Here is a 14,634-nt window from a genome sequence, read left to right on the forward strand (position 1 = left end):
TCTCTCTGTTAGAGCACAAGTTAAGATAATGTGAAGAAATTGAGTGGTAGCTAAATAGTCTTGACAGGATAAGAGATACTTGGCTATCAAGAAAAAGAGAGTTCTTTTGGAATTCAATTTAATGTAGTCAAAATGGTGTTGTCCCTAATAAGAACCACAAACTGTTTAAAAAACATAATTTTGAACAAGTCTTTTGGAAGGAATTGAGTTTCTTTGATGGGTATATGCATCTATCTATGTTTTTTGCTGCTTTAGTGAATTTGACATCACTGCCTACGTTTTCAATTGGAATCACTCACAAGTGTTTGACTATGAACTCACAGTTCCTCCATGGTCAAATAATTCAATAAACAATTCATCGTTGCTCAGTTAGTGGGGATTTTATTTTATTTTATTTTTTTTGGTGTGGATGGTGAGAATGAGATGTAGGTTTTTTCTTGGGGACAAAGTTAAGGAACGTGTTTTGACGAAATTTGGGGTTTGTGGTCCACTCTCTTTCCTCCCAAGTCAATGAATCAAATAAACAATTCTATCTTTGCTTCTCTGTAAACTCTCCAGTCTGGTCTACTACATGTCATTTAGGTTAGGTTTGGTTGACACGAAATGGATAAAAAAGAAAGGAAAAAATTTAATTATTTTTTTTTTTAAATTGAGGAGAGAGAGAGATAGACACATGGATTAGGATCTTCTATGGCCTAGCTGTTCGGGCAGCCTGAGTGATGCAGACATAAGGCAATGCGCAATGACCGCCTTACCCCCACTCGGGCAAGGCACTCGAGCAAGGGTAAGGCAGACATTGCACAGTGCCTTGTGTCTGCGTCGCTCAGGCCGTTACGAGCAGTCAGATCGTAGAAGATCTGAATTGTAGACACATACATTAATCATTTGGAGTGGCATGGTCCATTTGTTAGAGGATGCAAATTGAACAATACTCGTAAGGGGTGTGTGACCTCAAAATCTTTTGAGATCACATTTTTCAACCTTACGAATGGATTTCTGTGAAAGGTTTGTGTTGCTGCTCTGTAACATTGCATTCCATCAATTTTACAACAATTCTCATCTCTCCCTCTTGTCATTGTTCTTTCCTCTAACTTTTCGATTCCCCTTTTACAATCAATCTTACAAGGACCGAGTTTCTCTCCACCCATGATGGGATCCCATTCACTGAGGGGTGGGAGAGGACAGGAATGGGTATCGCGAGGGTATTTCGGAACATACAAAAATCCTAGAAGGGGTTTGTGAACTCTAGGATGGTGGGTGAACCGTCCACTATAGGTGGAGGAAAACTTTGTCCTATCTTACAATGTTTGAACATTCTCAATTAACAATTTTAGGTTATAGATTCCTTCTACATTGTGTTTTCTTGGAAACAAATGGAAGGAACGATTTCTCTCTTCTGCTTTAAATTACTCGTTCCAATGAAAATTTTCATTTTATGGGGGGTGGGCTGGTTAATTCGCTCTTCCCGTGTCACGATGCCACCCAGACCCAGTTGGCAGCCTTCTTTTTCCCATTGTTAATTAATGGCCTTAGGCCCCATTTGACAACATTTTGCGAGAATAATCCATAGTTGATCCATAGAATTATAGGTATAAATTTCTTTGAATGTATTAATTTTTTCTATATCACTATTTATAAAAACAATTTCATTATTGATAAAGAATCTAATGGTCGAAATAGACACATCAATTGTCCATGTGGTAAAATATGGATGTGAAAGAATGAGTTCTTGCAATAGGCATATAGGAACAATTTTACCTATGGTTCCTACCATGGGAATGTAATAACCATTTTACTTGCTGATGGTGGACTATAATAAATAAAAGGGTAAATTACATGTTACCCCCTGGTTTTCAAATGAAACTCTAATCACCCCCTGATTATTGAAAAACTCAAATCACCCACCTCTACAATAACAGTGTTAATCCGCTATTAATTTTTTGTATGAAAGAACTATTTTACTCTTGTACTAAAACATTAGAATTAGATTTACAATACTACCCCCTTCCTTCATCTTCAACATTGGTCAAGGGTAGTTTAGGAATCTAAATTTATTTAATTGGCTGACATCATCACTTAACAACATAAAACTAATGGTAGGGACTAATTTATCATATTGGGGTCTAAACCAGGAGGTGATTTGAGTTTTTTCAAAACCAGGGGGTGATCTGAGTTTTGTTTGAAAACCAAGGGGCGACATGTAATTTACCCTAAATAAATTGACAAACGCTCTCCCAATGTATGTGGAAATTTATAACTACATAGCCTGAAACTATTATGCCAGGTGTCAATTGATCGGGTTAAACTGGTTTCAAGCTAAGTAATAGGCCAAACCGAAACCAAAATGTTAAGCCAAAACGTCGATTCCAATCCGATTTGGATTAGGTTTTTATTGAGTTGAATTAACGGGCTCTTATCGGACATTATCGAGATGCTACCTATTCGGTTTCGGATTTACATATATAGATGCATTAAAAGATACTTGGAAATAATAATTATTATTACTTTTTTTTAAAGTTTATCCATTTTGGTCTAGGTTTTATATCGGTTTCAATCGGACTAGTTTCAGTTTTACTGTTGCATAAAAACCACAAATCAAACCACAAACTGTTCGGTTCAATTCTGTCTGAACCGGTCAGTTTTGATTTGTCCGATTGGTTCGGCCCAGAATTATCACCCCTGTATTATGGTGTACGTAACTGTCAATGCATGGGTGGATCCAGCGCATAGTTATTCATTCCGTTGTCAAATTACACATCATTAAGAAACCATTACCCTTTTTCCGAAACTCCAATTCTATTTTTAGCCTTGTAAAAAAAAGGTTAAAATTAATGTAAAATTCTATTTTTAGCCTTGTAAAAAGGTATTGTTGCATGTGGAAAACCTTCGTCGCCTGGTTCGCCCAAGGATGAGCCTGCAAAAATCGAGTGAGCACAAGGGAGCCGGTGTGACTCCGGCCAAGGACTCTCCGATGCAACAACGTTTCAACTTAGTGAAAAGTAAGATGAGCGTTTGAGCTCCATCCCTAGGTATTTATAGGATGAGTTTTGAGGCGGCCGAATGAGACCTTGTATGGTAAGAGTCCTTTTTTGCTAGGCTCCTCCATGTGGAGCGAAAATGAGAGTTATTCTCAGAGTTGGACTCTTAATAAGGTAAGAGTCCTTATCAGAGCATGATGCGATTCGGTTGCTAGATTGCGGCCCGATTGGTATCCCGTGATTGTTGGAATACAATGACGTGCCTCCGTGATCGTGGGGAGTCGTAGTTACTGCCTCTGGTGGGGCCTCGGCCTCGTACAGTCGTGCCTTTGAAGCTCGGTTTCGCGCTCGGCATGGATGGTGGGTGCGTTGAGCCTCAACGTGACGTTCGGCTCAGCAAGCCCATCGACGTGAGTGAGTTCGGTCAGGTATTCATCCTCGGTGGTCTTCGGCCTTATGGCCGATCGTGGTAGGCCCAACTTGGTTCTCGGTGACCTCAGTATTCGGCCTCGTGCTCGGCCGCTTCGGTGAATGGGGTGATGATCCTCCCCTTCGGTGCGTGGTATCACATGATCTGACTCGGCTCGGTCCTCGGGCTCAGCCTGAGCCAATCCACGTGTCATCTTCCGAATGGAGGGCGATTTTATGGCTAATCAAGTATCATAAGTCTTTTTGTTCTCCTTCTTCATCTTTGACATCATCGTACAAACAAAAGTACTAGAGACAATGATAGGTGAAGGTTGATTTTTTAAGAAAATTAAAAAAACAAAATTCTAAGGCCAAATGTTCTTTGTGTCGGTTGCACTCAGACACATGGGGTGGCCGAAATGACCACCCTACCCCCTGAATGGCAGGCCCATGTGTCTAGGTGCAGGCTGCACTGCGGCACAACGAACATCAACCCAAATTCTAAATAAAAGTGTTTCAGTAATTATAGGGCCAAGTGTAGGAGACTAAAAAAAATAACTTTTACGCAAAAGGTATCTATAGAAGTTATTTTATAGAAAAAACTAATGATTTTATAGTCCATGGTATCAGTCATTTTTAAAACCGATACAATATCGTTACGGTATCAGCACAGATTGGCTGTATCAAACATGTATACCCTTGAATTTTTTTTAAAAATAGATTTTTTTTTAATTACTATTTTAACCCTTGTCCGTACTGTTCGACCTATATGATATTGATCACCTCCAAAACTTTGCAGTAGTGATCCGATTCCGAAAAAATCCATTGACTGGCCGCCAAGTATGTTAGAGAGCGAGTTATAAGGGTCATGCCGTCAAGGTGCTAAAGAGAAGATAATTTTTTTTTTACAAGTTGATGATTAGGAATTTCCCTACTGTGCATGTTTGGTCGTGGTCCAATCCCAACCCACCACGTGTGTTGGGATTGTGGTGGGCTGGGATTGGACAACAACTGGGGAGGTAGAAAATTTTTTTATCCCTATAGAGTTAGTTAGTAATCTTAAATCTCCCTCTAATTGATCCAAATTAGGGTTGGGATTGGTCCAAATTTTCCATTTCAACACTCTCCTTGTAAGAATATTATTATTTTAAGCTTGCCAAAAAAAATAATTTCTACAACACTTTCACAACAGAATATAATAAATGGGAAAAAGTTCTCAGTCCTGGAGTGTGGCCTATGCCATCACTCCCATGAGTCTACCTCTCTCCTCTCCACGTGAAAAGACATCTCTGCCCCCTTATTTTGAGGAGGAGAGAGAAAGATACATGGGAGTGCTGGCGTAGGCCACACTCCTGGACAGAGAACTACTTCCCATAATAAATATTAAACCAATTTGAAAGTTCTAGTAAAAGAAACAACTACAAATTCTTCAATGAGAACAACACAATCAAGTACATAAAAGTGAAGCTACAAATTCTTCAATGTTCTTATCTGAACTTCCCCCTTCATCTACAGCTTCTTTGGCGAGCATCTTCCATCTAAAAGCATGTCTCTTAATCATTTCTCCTCTATCTCCCTGATCCATAACTTCTTTTACACATTTCTCTATTTGTTCCCTCCTAACAATCCCCTTCTCGTCCAATTTAACTCTTACTCCTACTTCCCATACATCCACCAAAAACTTTGCATTCATGGTTTGATCTGTCCATTGTGGCATCGCGATCATCGGCACCCCCAAACTCACAGCCTCGATTGTCGAATTCCATCCACAGTGAGTCATGAAACATCCTACTGCTTTGTGAGCCAACACCTCCAATTGGGAACACCATGCTACCACCAATCCTTTCTCTGAGTACTTATCCTCATCAACCAAACTCTTGGGGAGTTTGTTCTCCTCAGAATTCCTCACTACCCACAAGAAATAGTGGTTGCTAGTCCTCAAACCCCAGACTAGTTCCTCCATCTGCTCCTCTCCAAGTTCAGCAACACTCCCAAAGGATACATAGATGACAGATCCAGCTTGTCTCTTGTTTAGCCAATCCATGCAAGTCTCATTGCTTGACTCAAAAAGACTCAGACCATAATCTCTGTCATTTTCTATCCTTTTATCTAGATAAATTGATGGCACAGTTGGTCCAATTGTTTTGATTGGATATAGCTTTGACATCCATTTCAGTACCTATTGAAATTTCGCCAAGTGTTAAAGATGGAGGAAATTAAGAGAGTAATATGGAAGAGAAGATATTCTTATAAATCATGATCTCTAGCTCTGATAAGTGTAAATAATGATTTTATGTGTGAACTTACTTACAATTATGTATTATTATAGGAGAGATATAAACTGTTCTTAATTACAGGGTTGGTCCCCGCTCCCAGTCTATATAGTGGTAACAATCCCCATTATTTGCTAACCCTAGCAAGTGTTTAGAGAATGGAGCAGACAAGACTAACAAGGAGAGACGAGTATTCGAGGAGTTCTTTAACAAACGATATGAAACCGGGTATGGTTCCCATCGAATCTCTATTATTCTATATTATTTGTATTTAATGATTCATCAGGTTGATCCTACAAAATTATTCTAACATTCTAAGCAAATGAAACTACAAATTAAACATACTGTGTATTATGAGGGATAGCAAGACCTACATACCCCATCTTCCAACTTGTCGAATGTGTTAAGCAAAAGACAATCTGCTTTCTCAACATTTTTGAACTGGTTCAAAACAACATCTAGAAAAGTTGGATATGAACCCCAGTTATAGATAAAGGATGGTAGATCATGGATTCCTAGTATTGGCAATCCAGGAAGGGAAACAGTGGATCCTTCTACAGGGGTTGTCAATAGCCCTTTCTTCACATTGTAGTAGATGGCATCATTGGCACATGACTGAGTGAAGAAGGAAGCTGTGACCAAGCCAAATCGCTTGGCTACTTCTAGTGCCCAAGGTATTACAGAGTCATAGATGAGACACTTGAAAGGGGAACCAGAGCTTTCTTGTTTCTCGATTAGTTCGACTAAGCTTTGTGAACCTACGACCTCGAAACGCTCAAGATAAGCACCTGGGCTTTCAGCTTCCTTAATGCCACCTTCATCAAAGCCATCAGATATAGCTTCAACTCTAACATTATTGCTGACTTCCTTGTGTGCAGACTTGATGGTGAAGAGGGTCATGGCTAAGGTAACTTTGAGTTCCTTTGAGGCTAAACGCTTACAGAATTGCAGCATTGGGTTTATGTGGCCTTGAGCTGGAAATGGGAAAAGTATAACATGGGTTTCATCCCCTGCACCCTCTTCCTTCATTTTCTCCATCTACCTCTCTCTCTGTTAGAGCACAAGTGAAGATAATGTGAAGAAATTGAGTAGTAGCTAAATAGTCTTGACAGGATAAGAGATACTTGGCTATCAAGAAAAAGAGAGTTCTTTTGGAATTCAATTTAATGTAGTCAAAATGGTGTTGTCCCTAATAAGAACCACAAACTGTTTAAAAAACATAATTTTGAACAAGTCTTCTGGAAGGAATTGAGTTTCTTTGATGGGTATATGCATCTATCTATGTTTTTTGCTGAGTTTCTTTGATGGGTTTATGCATCTATCTATGCTTTTTGCTGCTTTAGTGAATTTGACATCACTGCCTACGTTTTCTATTGGAATCACTCACAAGTGTTTGACTATGAACTCACAGTTCCTCCATGGTCAAATAATTCAATAAACAATTCATCGTTGCTCAGTTAGTGGGGATTTTATTTATTTATTTATTTTTTTTTTTTTTGGTGTGGATGGTGAGAATGAGATGTAGGTTTTTCTTGGGGACAAAGTTAAGGAACGTGTTTTGACGAAATTTGGGGTTTGTGGTCCTCTCGCTTTCTTCCTCAGTGAATCAAATAAACAATTCTATCTTTGCTTCTCTGTAAACTCTCCAGTCTGGTCTACTAACATGTCATTTAGGTTAGGTTTGGTTGACAAGAAATGGATAAAAAAGAAAGGAAAAAATTTAATTTATTTTTTTTTTAAATTGAGGAGAGAGATAGACACATGGATCAGGATCTTCTACGGCCTAGCTGTCCGGGCAGCCTGAGCGGCGCAGACATAAGGCAATGCGCAATGACCGCCTTACCCCCACTCGGGCAAGGCGCCCGGGCAAGGGTAAGGCGGACATTGCACAACGCCTTGTGTCTGCGTCGCTCAGGCCGCTACAAGCAGTCAGATCGTAGAAGATCTGAATTGTAGACACATACATTTGGAGTGGCATGGTCCATTTGTTAGAGGATGCAAATTGAACAAAACTTGTAAGGGGTGTGTGACCTCAAAATCTTTTGAGATCACATTTTTCAACCTTACGAATGGATTTCTGTGAAAGGTTTGTGCTGCTCTGTAACATTGCATTCCATCAATTTTACAACAATTCTCATCTCTCCCTCTTGTCATTGTTCTTTCCTCTAACTTTTCGATTCCCCTTTTACAATCAATCTTACAAGGACCGAGTTTCTCTCCACCAATGATGGGATCCCATTCACTGAGGGGTGGGAGAGGACAGGAATAGGTATCGCGAGGGTATTTTGGAACATACAAAAATCCTAGAAGGGGTTTGTGAACTCTAGGATGGTGGGTGAACCGTCCATTGTAGGTGGAAGAAAACTTTGTCCTATCTTACAATGTTTGAACATTCTCAATTAACAATTTTAGGTTATAGATTCCTTTTACATTGTGTTTTCTTGGAAACAAATGTGTAGACACCAATTTTTGTCACCACCTTCGGCGATGATGACAACAGGACACGAACAGACATCGGTATCTCTCTCAAGAAGGACTCTTGTCCCTACATCTGAACCAAATCACCCTAACATCCCTAAAATGACTTATCAGACCCTTTTACTAAATGTTAAAGGAGGTACCGAAGAGTCAGAAGGGAGATAAAAACCCCAAAAGACTAAGCCCATGCGCCCAGACAGAACCCCAATACTAGAGGATCCCATTTCAGGCCCAAAAACAAAGGTAAAAAGGCATTGCGTTCCCATGGGGCCGTGGGGCTCCTTCCCAAGGCACCGTGGAGACGTGTACCTGACTTCCAAGGCGCCATGAGTGGGTGTGACATTAGCTTGCTGACGTCACCCACGACACCGTGAAAAAGTTCCCCATGGCGCCGTGGAAGATTTATCTGGCCAGGAGAGAGAAGGGGCCCCTCCCTAAGGGTGTCAATTGGGAAGGTTCCCGGTATTTGGGACGGGACGGTACCGGTACCGGCACCAAAAGTGCCAATCCCAGTACCGTCCCATTTAGTTAACGAGATCAAACCTGAATCCCAGTCCCGATTACTAGCGGGATGGGACAGTACAGGTTCTTAAACGGTTCTAGGCACTGTAGAAAAAGGGAGAAGAAGTTTGATTGTTTCTAACAAGGCGGGTTTATTAGTGTTGTGGAATTTTTTCACTATCATGAAATCTAAGTTGTCTACAGCTTTTTATAAAGCAACTTAAATTATGAAATCAAAGTTCGTACCAAAAAAAAATTATGAAATCATAGTTTTATTTCTTCAAATTCCCTAAGATCACATGTAATAAGCTTCTCATTTTTTTAAATCTAGGGAAATCCTACAAAATGGAAGAATCCCTTTGTGTTTCCTCTTTGATTTTTCCAAGCAAAACTCTATTTATCACACATGTCACATGGTAGTATGGTATGAAGTACGAAGTGCAAAAAAGAAGAACCTAGTAGATGTAGTTGGTCAAGGGAGGAGGGAGTAGCACTGTAGCAGGTTTTGTAAGGAGAGACTTCAAGCTACTACTGTTGAATTTGTTGTTCATCTTCATATTCAAAAGGCAATTAGTGGAACCCAAATGAGTCGTAATTCTTATACCCTTTCTTTTTTCTTTTCTTTTTAAAAAAAAAAAATTCTTATATACTCTTTCTTTTTAAACAGTACTAGTAGTTTCTGTACCATCCGGTACCTAATTGGTATTTCGGTACTGGTACCATTGGGAATCCCGTCCCAGAACCGTCCCGTCCCATTTATCATTCGGTACCAAAATCAGATACCAGTACTGTCCCCTTTACTAATGGGACGGTCTAGTATCGGGTTTTAGCGGGACGGTATTGGGACGGTTCTTGGTTCCGATCCCAAATTGACACCCTTACCCCTCCCTATAAATAGGAGGGTCCCCCTCCCTCATTTCTCAAGGTTTTTTGAGCCAGGGGACCCTCCACAGGTGATTTCTATCCCTTTTTTGCTCCTTTTTCCCCCTTTTCCTCCCTCTCTCTACCGTGAGTGTGTGAGTGAGTAAAGTCGTTTAGGTGGGGTAGATCCGTCGATTACCCATCCGAATTTAGAACGATTTTGCTCTTTGAATTGGTTATCCCGTCAGTGTACGGATAGCATAAAAACCCCTTTTGCAATCGTTACTCTGTCTGCATACAGATAACAAGAATCCCTTATATAGCCGTTACTCCGCCCGAAGTTTGAGTAGCAAAACCCATCTCATATAGTCCTTACTCTTTCCAACAAAAGAGAGACAAGCCAATCGTCCGTCTCCACCTGAGCCGTGAGACATCACATATTTCGCACTCGGTGCGCTTTCGTTTATTTCGTGTATTTCTTAACAGGTATCTGTATCTTTCCTTCTTATTATTTTTGGCATAATGTAGACAATTAAAGTAACTCGTTTTAGTGTACATAGTAAATGATTTTTCTTTCTTTGTCATGATTAGTGCGTCATAACTTAGCCTTACATGTTAGTATAGGATATATTATTAAGGGAGAATATTCGAAAATCAGCATCTAGTAGAAAGACCGGTTTATCCGGGCAAGGTGGGTGCCTAACACCTTCCCACCCTCGTAATCTGACTACTTACCCTGAATCTCTGATCAAACCATATGGAATCACGTAACCCTTTCCGCTGACCCCGGATGGGGCTACATCCATGGGGTCCTAGGCCCTAACCCTAGGTGGCGACTCCATTTCTTTATAAAGCATGATCCCAATCCCCATGAGGATATATCGGAACGATACACTGCTATTCATCGAAGCCAATCCTTGTCGCCAAGAGGCTGAGGAACCCTCGTCCCGAGGACCATGGTACTTACAAAATGGAAGGAACAATTTCTCTCTTCTGCTTTAAATTTCTCTCTTCATTGGTCTATTTATTTCCCCAACTGTGATTTCCTAGAGGCTAAGATTGGTAATCGTCCTTCCTGGGGGTGGAGAAGCCTGTTAGTGGGTCGTGAGGTTCTTCTTGAAGGGCTCATTTGGAGTGTAGGTGATGGATCAAATATAAAAATTTGGAAAGATAAATGGGTTCCTTCTCTTCCTCATTTCAAGCTCCAAGGTCCTAGGCCGGATGGGTGTAGAGAGGTAATGGTGGCTGATCTTATTGATCAGGCAAACAGGTGTTGGAATGTGGATCTTATCCAATCTATTTTTCAGCCAGTGGATAGGGATGCAATTCTGAAAATTTCCTTAAGTCTTTTTCAAGGTGAAGATAAGAGAAGGTGGGGGGTTACTAAAGATGGTCTAGCTCTTCTCAGTAAAATCGGCATATAAGCTGCTTTCAAAGTTGGAAGAGGAAGGTCAATCGGCTAGGGCGTCTTCGTCGAGATCTAGGCCTTGGGAGAGTATTCCTGATGCTGTTTGGAATCGTGTTTGGTCCATTCAGACGCTCCCAAAGATTAAGGCCTTTCTCTGGCGTGTTTGCAATGAAGCTATTGCCTCTGGTGTGGGTTTAAGTCATAGGAATGTTAATATTGACCCAATCTGTGTTAGATGTGGAGTCCATCAGGAGACGGGGGATCATATTCTCTTGGGTTGCTCCTTTGCCCGTTATGTGTGGTTTGGTAGTTCTCTTCAATTTTCTCCTCCGGATAACCCTTCTTTGATTGATTGGATTCGCAGTTGGGAGGTGTGGTTTAGACATGACAAGAGGCTTGCTCGTGAAGCTCTCTCTAAGGCTGCGTTCATTTGCTGGTATCTCTGGCATGCGAGGAATGAGTTATCTCTCAAATGAATTATTTGGACTCCTTCTGAAGTTCTGCAGCTTGTGGAGAAGGCCTACTTGGAGTTTTCAGGTGCAGTTAATGGTCTTGTCGTTTGTCCTCAGGATGGTGAGATTAGGATCTCTCGTAATTGTTCTCAGTGGCACACCCCTCCGATTGGTCTGATTGTGGTTAACTGTGATGCAGCTCTTATCAAGGATTCTGATAAAGGGGGGTTGGGTATTATTTTTCGAGATCACACTGGGAGGTGCCTCAAGGCTCGTTCCATCCCCCATATTCTTGGTTCGGTTATTCAGGGGGAACTGTTGGCCATTCGCCATGCCCTCAATCTTGCTCTAGATTTGGGTGTTGATAACCTTCCAGTGCAATCGGATTGCAAGGATGCTATTTTGTTCATTGAGGAGAAGAAATCACCAGATTGGGAAGTGGAAGGCCTAGTTACTGATGTTGTTAGGCTGAAATCTTCTTTTGTTTCCATTTCCTTCTCTTTCGTTTCTAGGGCTATGAATAATGTTTCGGTTGCCCTAGTCAGGAAGACCCTGTCTCTTGAGTACTTGACAGATTGGCCAAACTCCATAAGGTGGCTTCAGGAGCTTTGTGATTCTGAAGTGACTGGTTGTACTCACCCCCGTCCTCAATAAATTTCCCATTTACCAAAAAAAAAAAAAATCAAAATTTTCATTTTATGGGGGGTGGGCTGGTTAATTCGCTCTTCCCGTGTCGCGACGCCACCCAGACCTAGTTGGCAGCCTTCTTTTTCCCATTCGTTAATTAATGGCCTTAGGCCCCATTTGACAACATTTTGCGAGAATAATCCATAGTTGATCCATAGAATTATAGGTATAAATTTCTTTAAAAGTATTAATTTTTTCTATATCACTATTTATAAAAACAATTTCATTATTGATAAAGAATCTAATGGTCGAAATAGACACATCATTTGTCCATGTGATAAAAAATATGGATGTGAAAGAATGAGTTCCTGCAATAGGCATATAGGAACAATTTTACCTATGGCTCCTACCATGGGAATGTAATAACCATTCTACCTGCTGATGGTGGACTATAATAAATAAATGGGTAAATTACATGTTACCCCCTGATTTTCAAATGAAACTCTAATCACCCCCTGATTTTTAAAAAACTCAAATCACCCCCCTCTACAATAACGGTGTTAATCCGCTGTTAATTTTTTGTATGAAAGAACTATTTTACTCTTGTACTAAAACATTAGAATTAGATTTACAATACTACCCCCTTCCTTCATCTTCAACATTGGTCAAGGGTAGTTTAGGAATTTAAATTTATTTAATTGGCTGACATCATCACTTAACAACATAAAACTAATGGTAGGGACTAATTTATCATATTGGGGTCTAAACCAGGAGGTGATTTGAGTTTTTTCAAAACCAGGGGGTGATCTGAGTTTTGTTTGAAAACCAGGGGGTGACATGTAATTTACCCTAAATAAATTGACAAATGCTCTCCCAATGTATGTGGAAATTTATAACTACATAGCCTGCAACTATTATGCCAGGTGTCAATTGGTCGGGTTAAACTGGTTTCAAGCTAAGTAATAGGCCAAACCGAAACCAATTTTATTGAGTTGAATTAACGGGCTCTTATCGGACATTATCGAGATGCTACCTATTCGGTTTCGGATTTACATATAAAGTTGCATTAAAAAATACTTGGAAATAATAATTATTATTACTTTTTTTTAAAGTTTATCCATTCTGGTCTAGGTTTTATATCGGTTTCAATCGGACTAGTTTCAGTTTTACTGTTGCATAAAAACCACAAATCAAACCAAAAACTGATCGGTTCAATTCTGTCTGAACCGGTCAGTTTTGATTTGTCCGATTGGTTTAGCCCAGAATTATCACCCCTGTATTATGGTGTACGTAACTGGCAATGCATGGGTGGATCCAGCGCATAGTTATTCATTCCGTTGTCAAATTACACATCATTAAGAAACCATTACCCTTTTTCCGAAACTCCAATTCTATTTTTAGCCTTGTAAAAAAAAGGTTAAAATTAATGTGAAATTCTATTTTTAGCCTTGTAAAAAGGTATTGTTGCGTGTGGAAAACCTTCGTCGTCTGGTTCGCCCAAGGATGAGCCTGCAAAAATCGAGTGAGCACAAGGGAGCCAGTGTGACTCCGGTCAAGGACTCTCCGATGCTTAAGTTAGGTCTCCGGTGCAACAGCATTTCAACTTAGTGAAAAGTAAGATGAGCGTTTGAGCTCCATACCTAGGTATTTATAGGATGAGTTTTGAGGCAGCCGGATGAGTCCTTGTATGGTAAGAGTCCTTTTTGGCTAGGCTCCTCCATGTGAAGCGAAAATGAGAGTTATTCTCGGAGTCGGACTCTTAATAAGGTCAGAGTCCTTATCAGAGCATGATGCGATTCCGTTGCTAGATTGCAGCCCGGTTCGTATCCCATGATTGTCGGAATACAATGACGTGGCTCCGTGATCATGGGGAGTCGTAGTCACTGCCTTTGGTGGGGCCTAGGCCTCAGACGGTCGTGCCTTTGATGCTCGGCTTCGCGCTCGGCTTGGATGGTGGGTGCGTTGAGCCTCGGCATGACGTTCGGCTCGGCAAGCCCATCAGCGTGAGTGAGTTCGGTCAGGTATTCATCCTCAGTGGTCTTCGGTTGTATGGCCCATCGTGGTAGGCCCAGCTTGGTGCTTGGTCACCTCAGTATTTGGCCTCGTGCTCTGCCGCTTCGGCGAATGGGGTGATGATCCTCCCCTTCGGTGCGTGGTATCACATGATCTAACTCGGCTCGGTCCTCGGGTTCAGCCTGAGCCAATCCATGTGTCATCTTCCGAATGGAGGGTGATGTTATGGCTTATCAAGTATCATAAGTCTTTTTGTTCTCCTTCATCTTTGACATCATCGTACAAACAAAAGTACCAGAGACAATGATAGGTGAAGTTTGATTTTTTAAGAAAATTAAAAAAACAAAATTCTAAGGCCAAATGTTCTTTGTGTCGGTTGCACTCAGACACATGGGGTGGGCGAAATGACCGCCCTACCCCCTGAATGGCAGGCCCATGTGTCTAGGTGCAGGCTACACTGCGGCATAGAGAACATCAAACCAAATTCCAAATAAAAGTGTTTCAGTAATTATAAGGCCAAGTGTAGGAGACTAAAAAAAATAACTCTTATGCAAAAGGTATCTATAGAAGTTATTTTATAGGAAAAACTAATGATTTTATAGTCCATGGTATCAGTCATTTTTAAAACCGATACA

At 40.7% G+C, this 14,634-nt stretch overlaps 1 protein-coding gene across 1 annotated transcript; it reads right to left on the reverse strand.

The window, feature by feature from the left end:
• Window positions 1-4,811: 4,811 nt before the first annotated feature.
• On the reverse strand, window positions 4,812-6,697 carry LOC122644012 (mogroside IE synthase-like). The gene is made up of 2 exons (XM_043837604.1): window positions 6,038-6,697; window positions 4,812-5,565 (listed from the first exon to the last, which is right to left on the reverse strand). Exons 1-2 carry the CDS (start codon window positions 6,695-6,697, stop codon window positions 4,834-4,836), a joined length of 1,392 nt encoding a protein of 463 aa, XP_043693539.1. The 3' UTR covers window positions 4,812-4,833.
• Between the last annotated feature and the right edge of the window lie 7,937 nt (window positions 6,698-14,634).

Source organism: Telopea speciosissima, chromosome 10 (assembly GCF_018873765.1).
Source record: "Telopea speciosissima isolate NSW1024214 ecotype Mountain lineage chromosome 10, Tspe_v1, whole genome shotgun sequence".
Classification (NCBI taxonomy): Eukaryota; Viridiplantae; Streptophyta; class Magnoliopsida; order Proteales; family Proteaceae; genus Telopea; species Telopea speciosissima.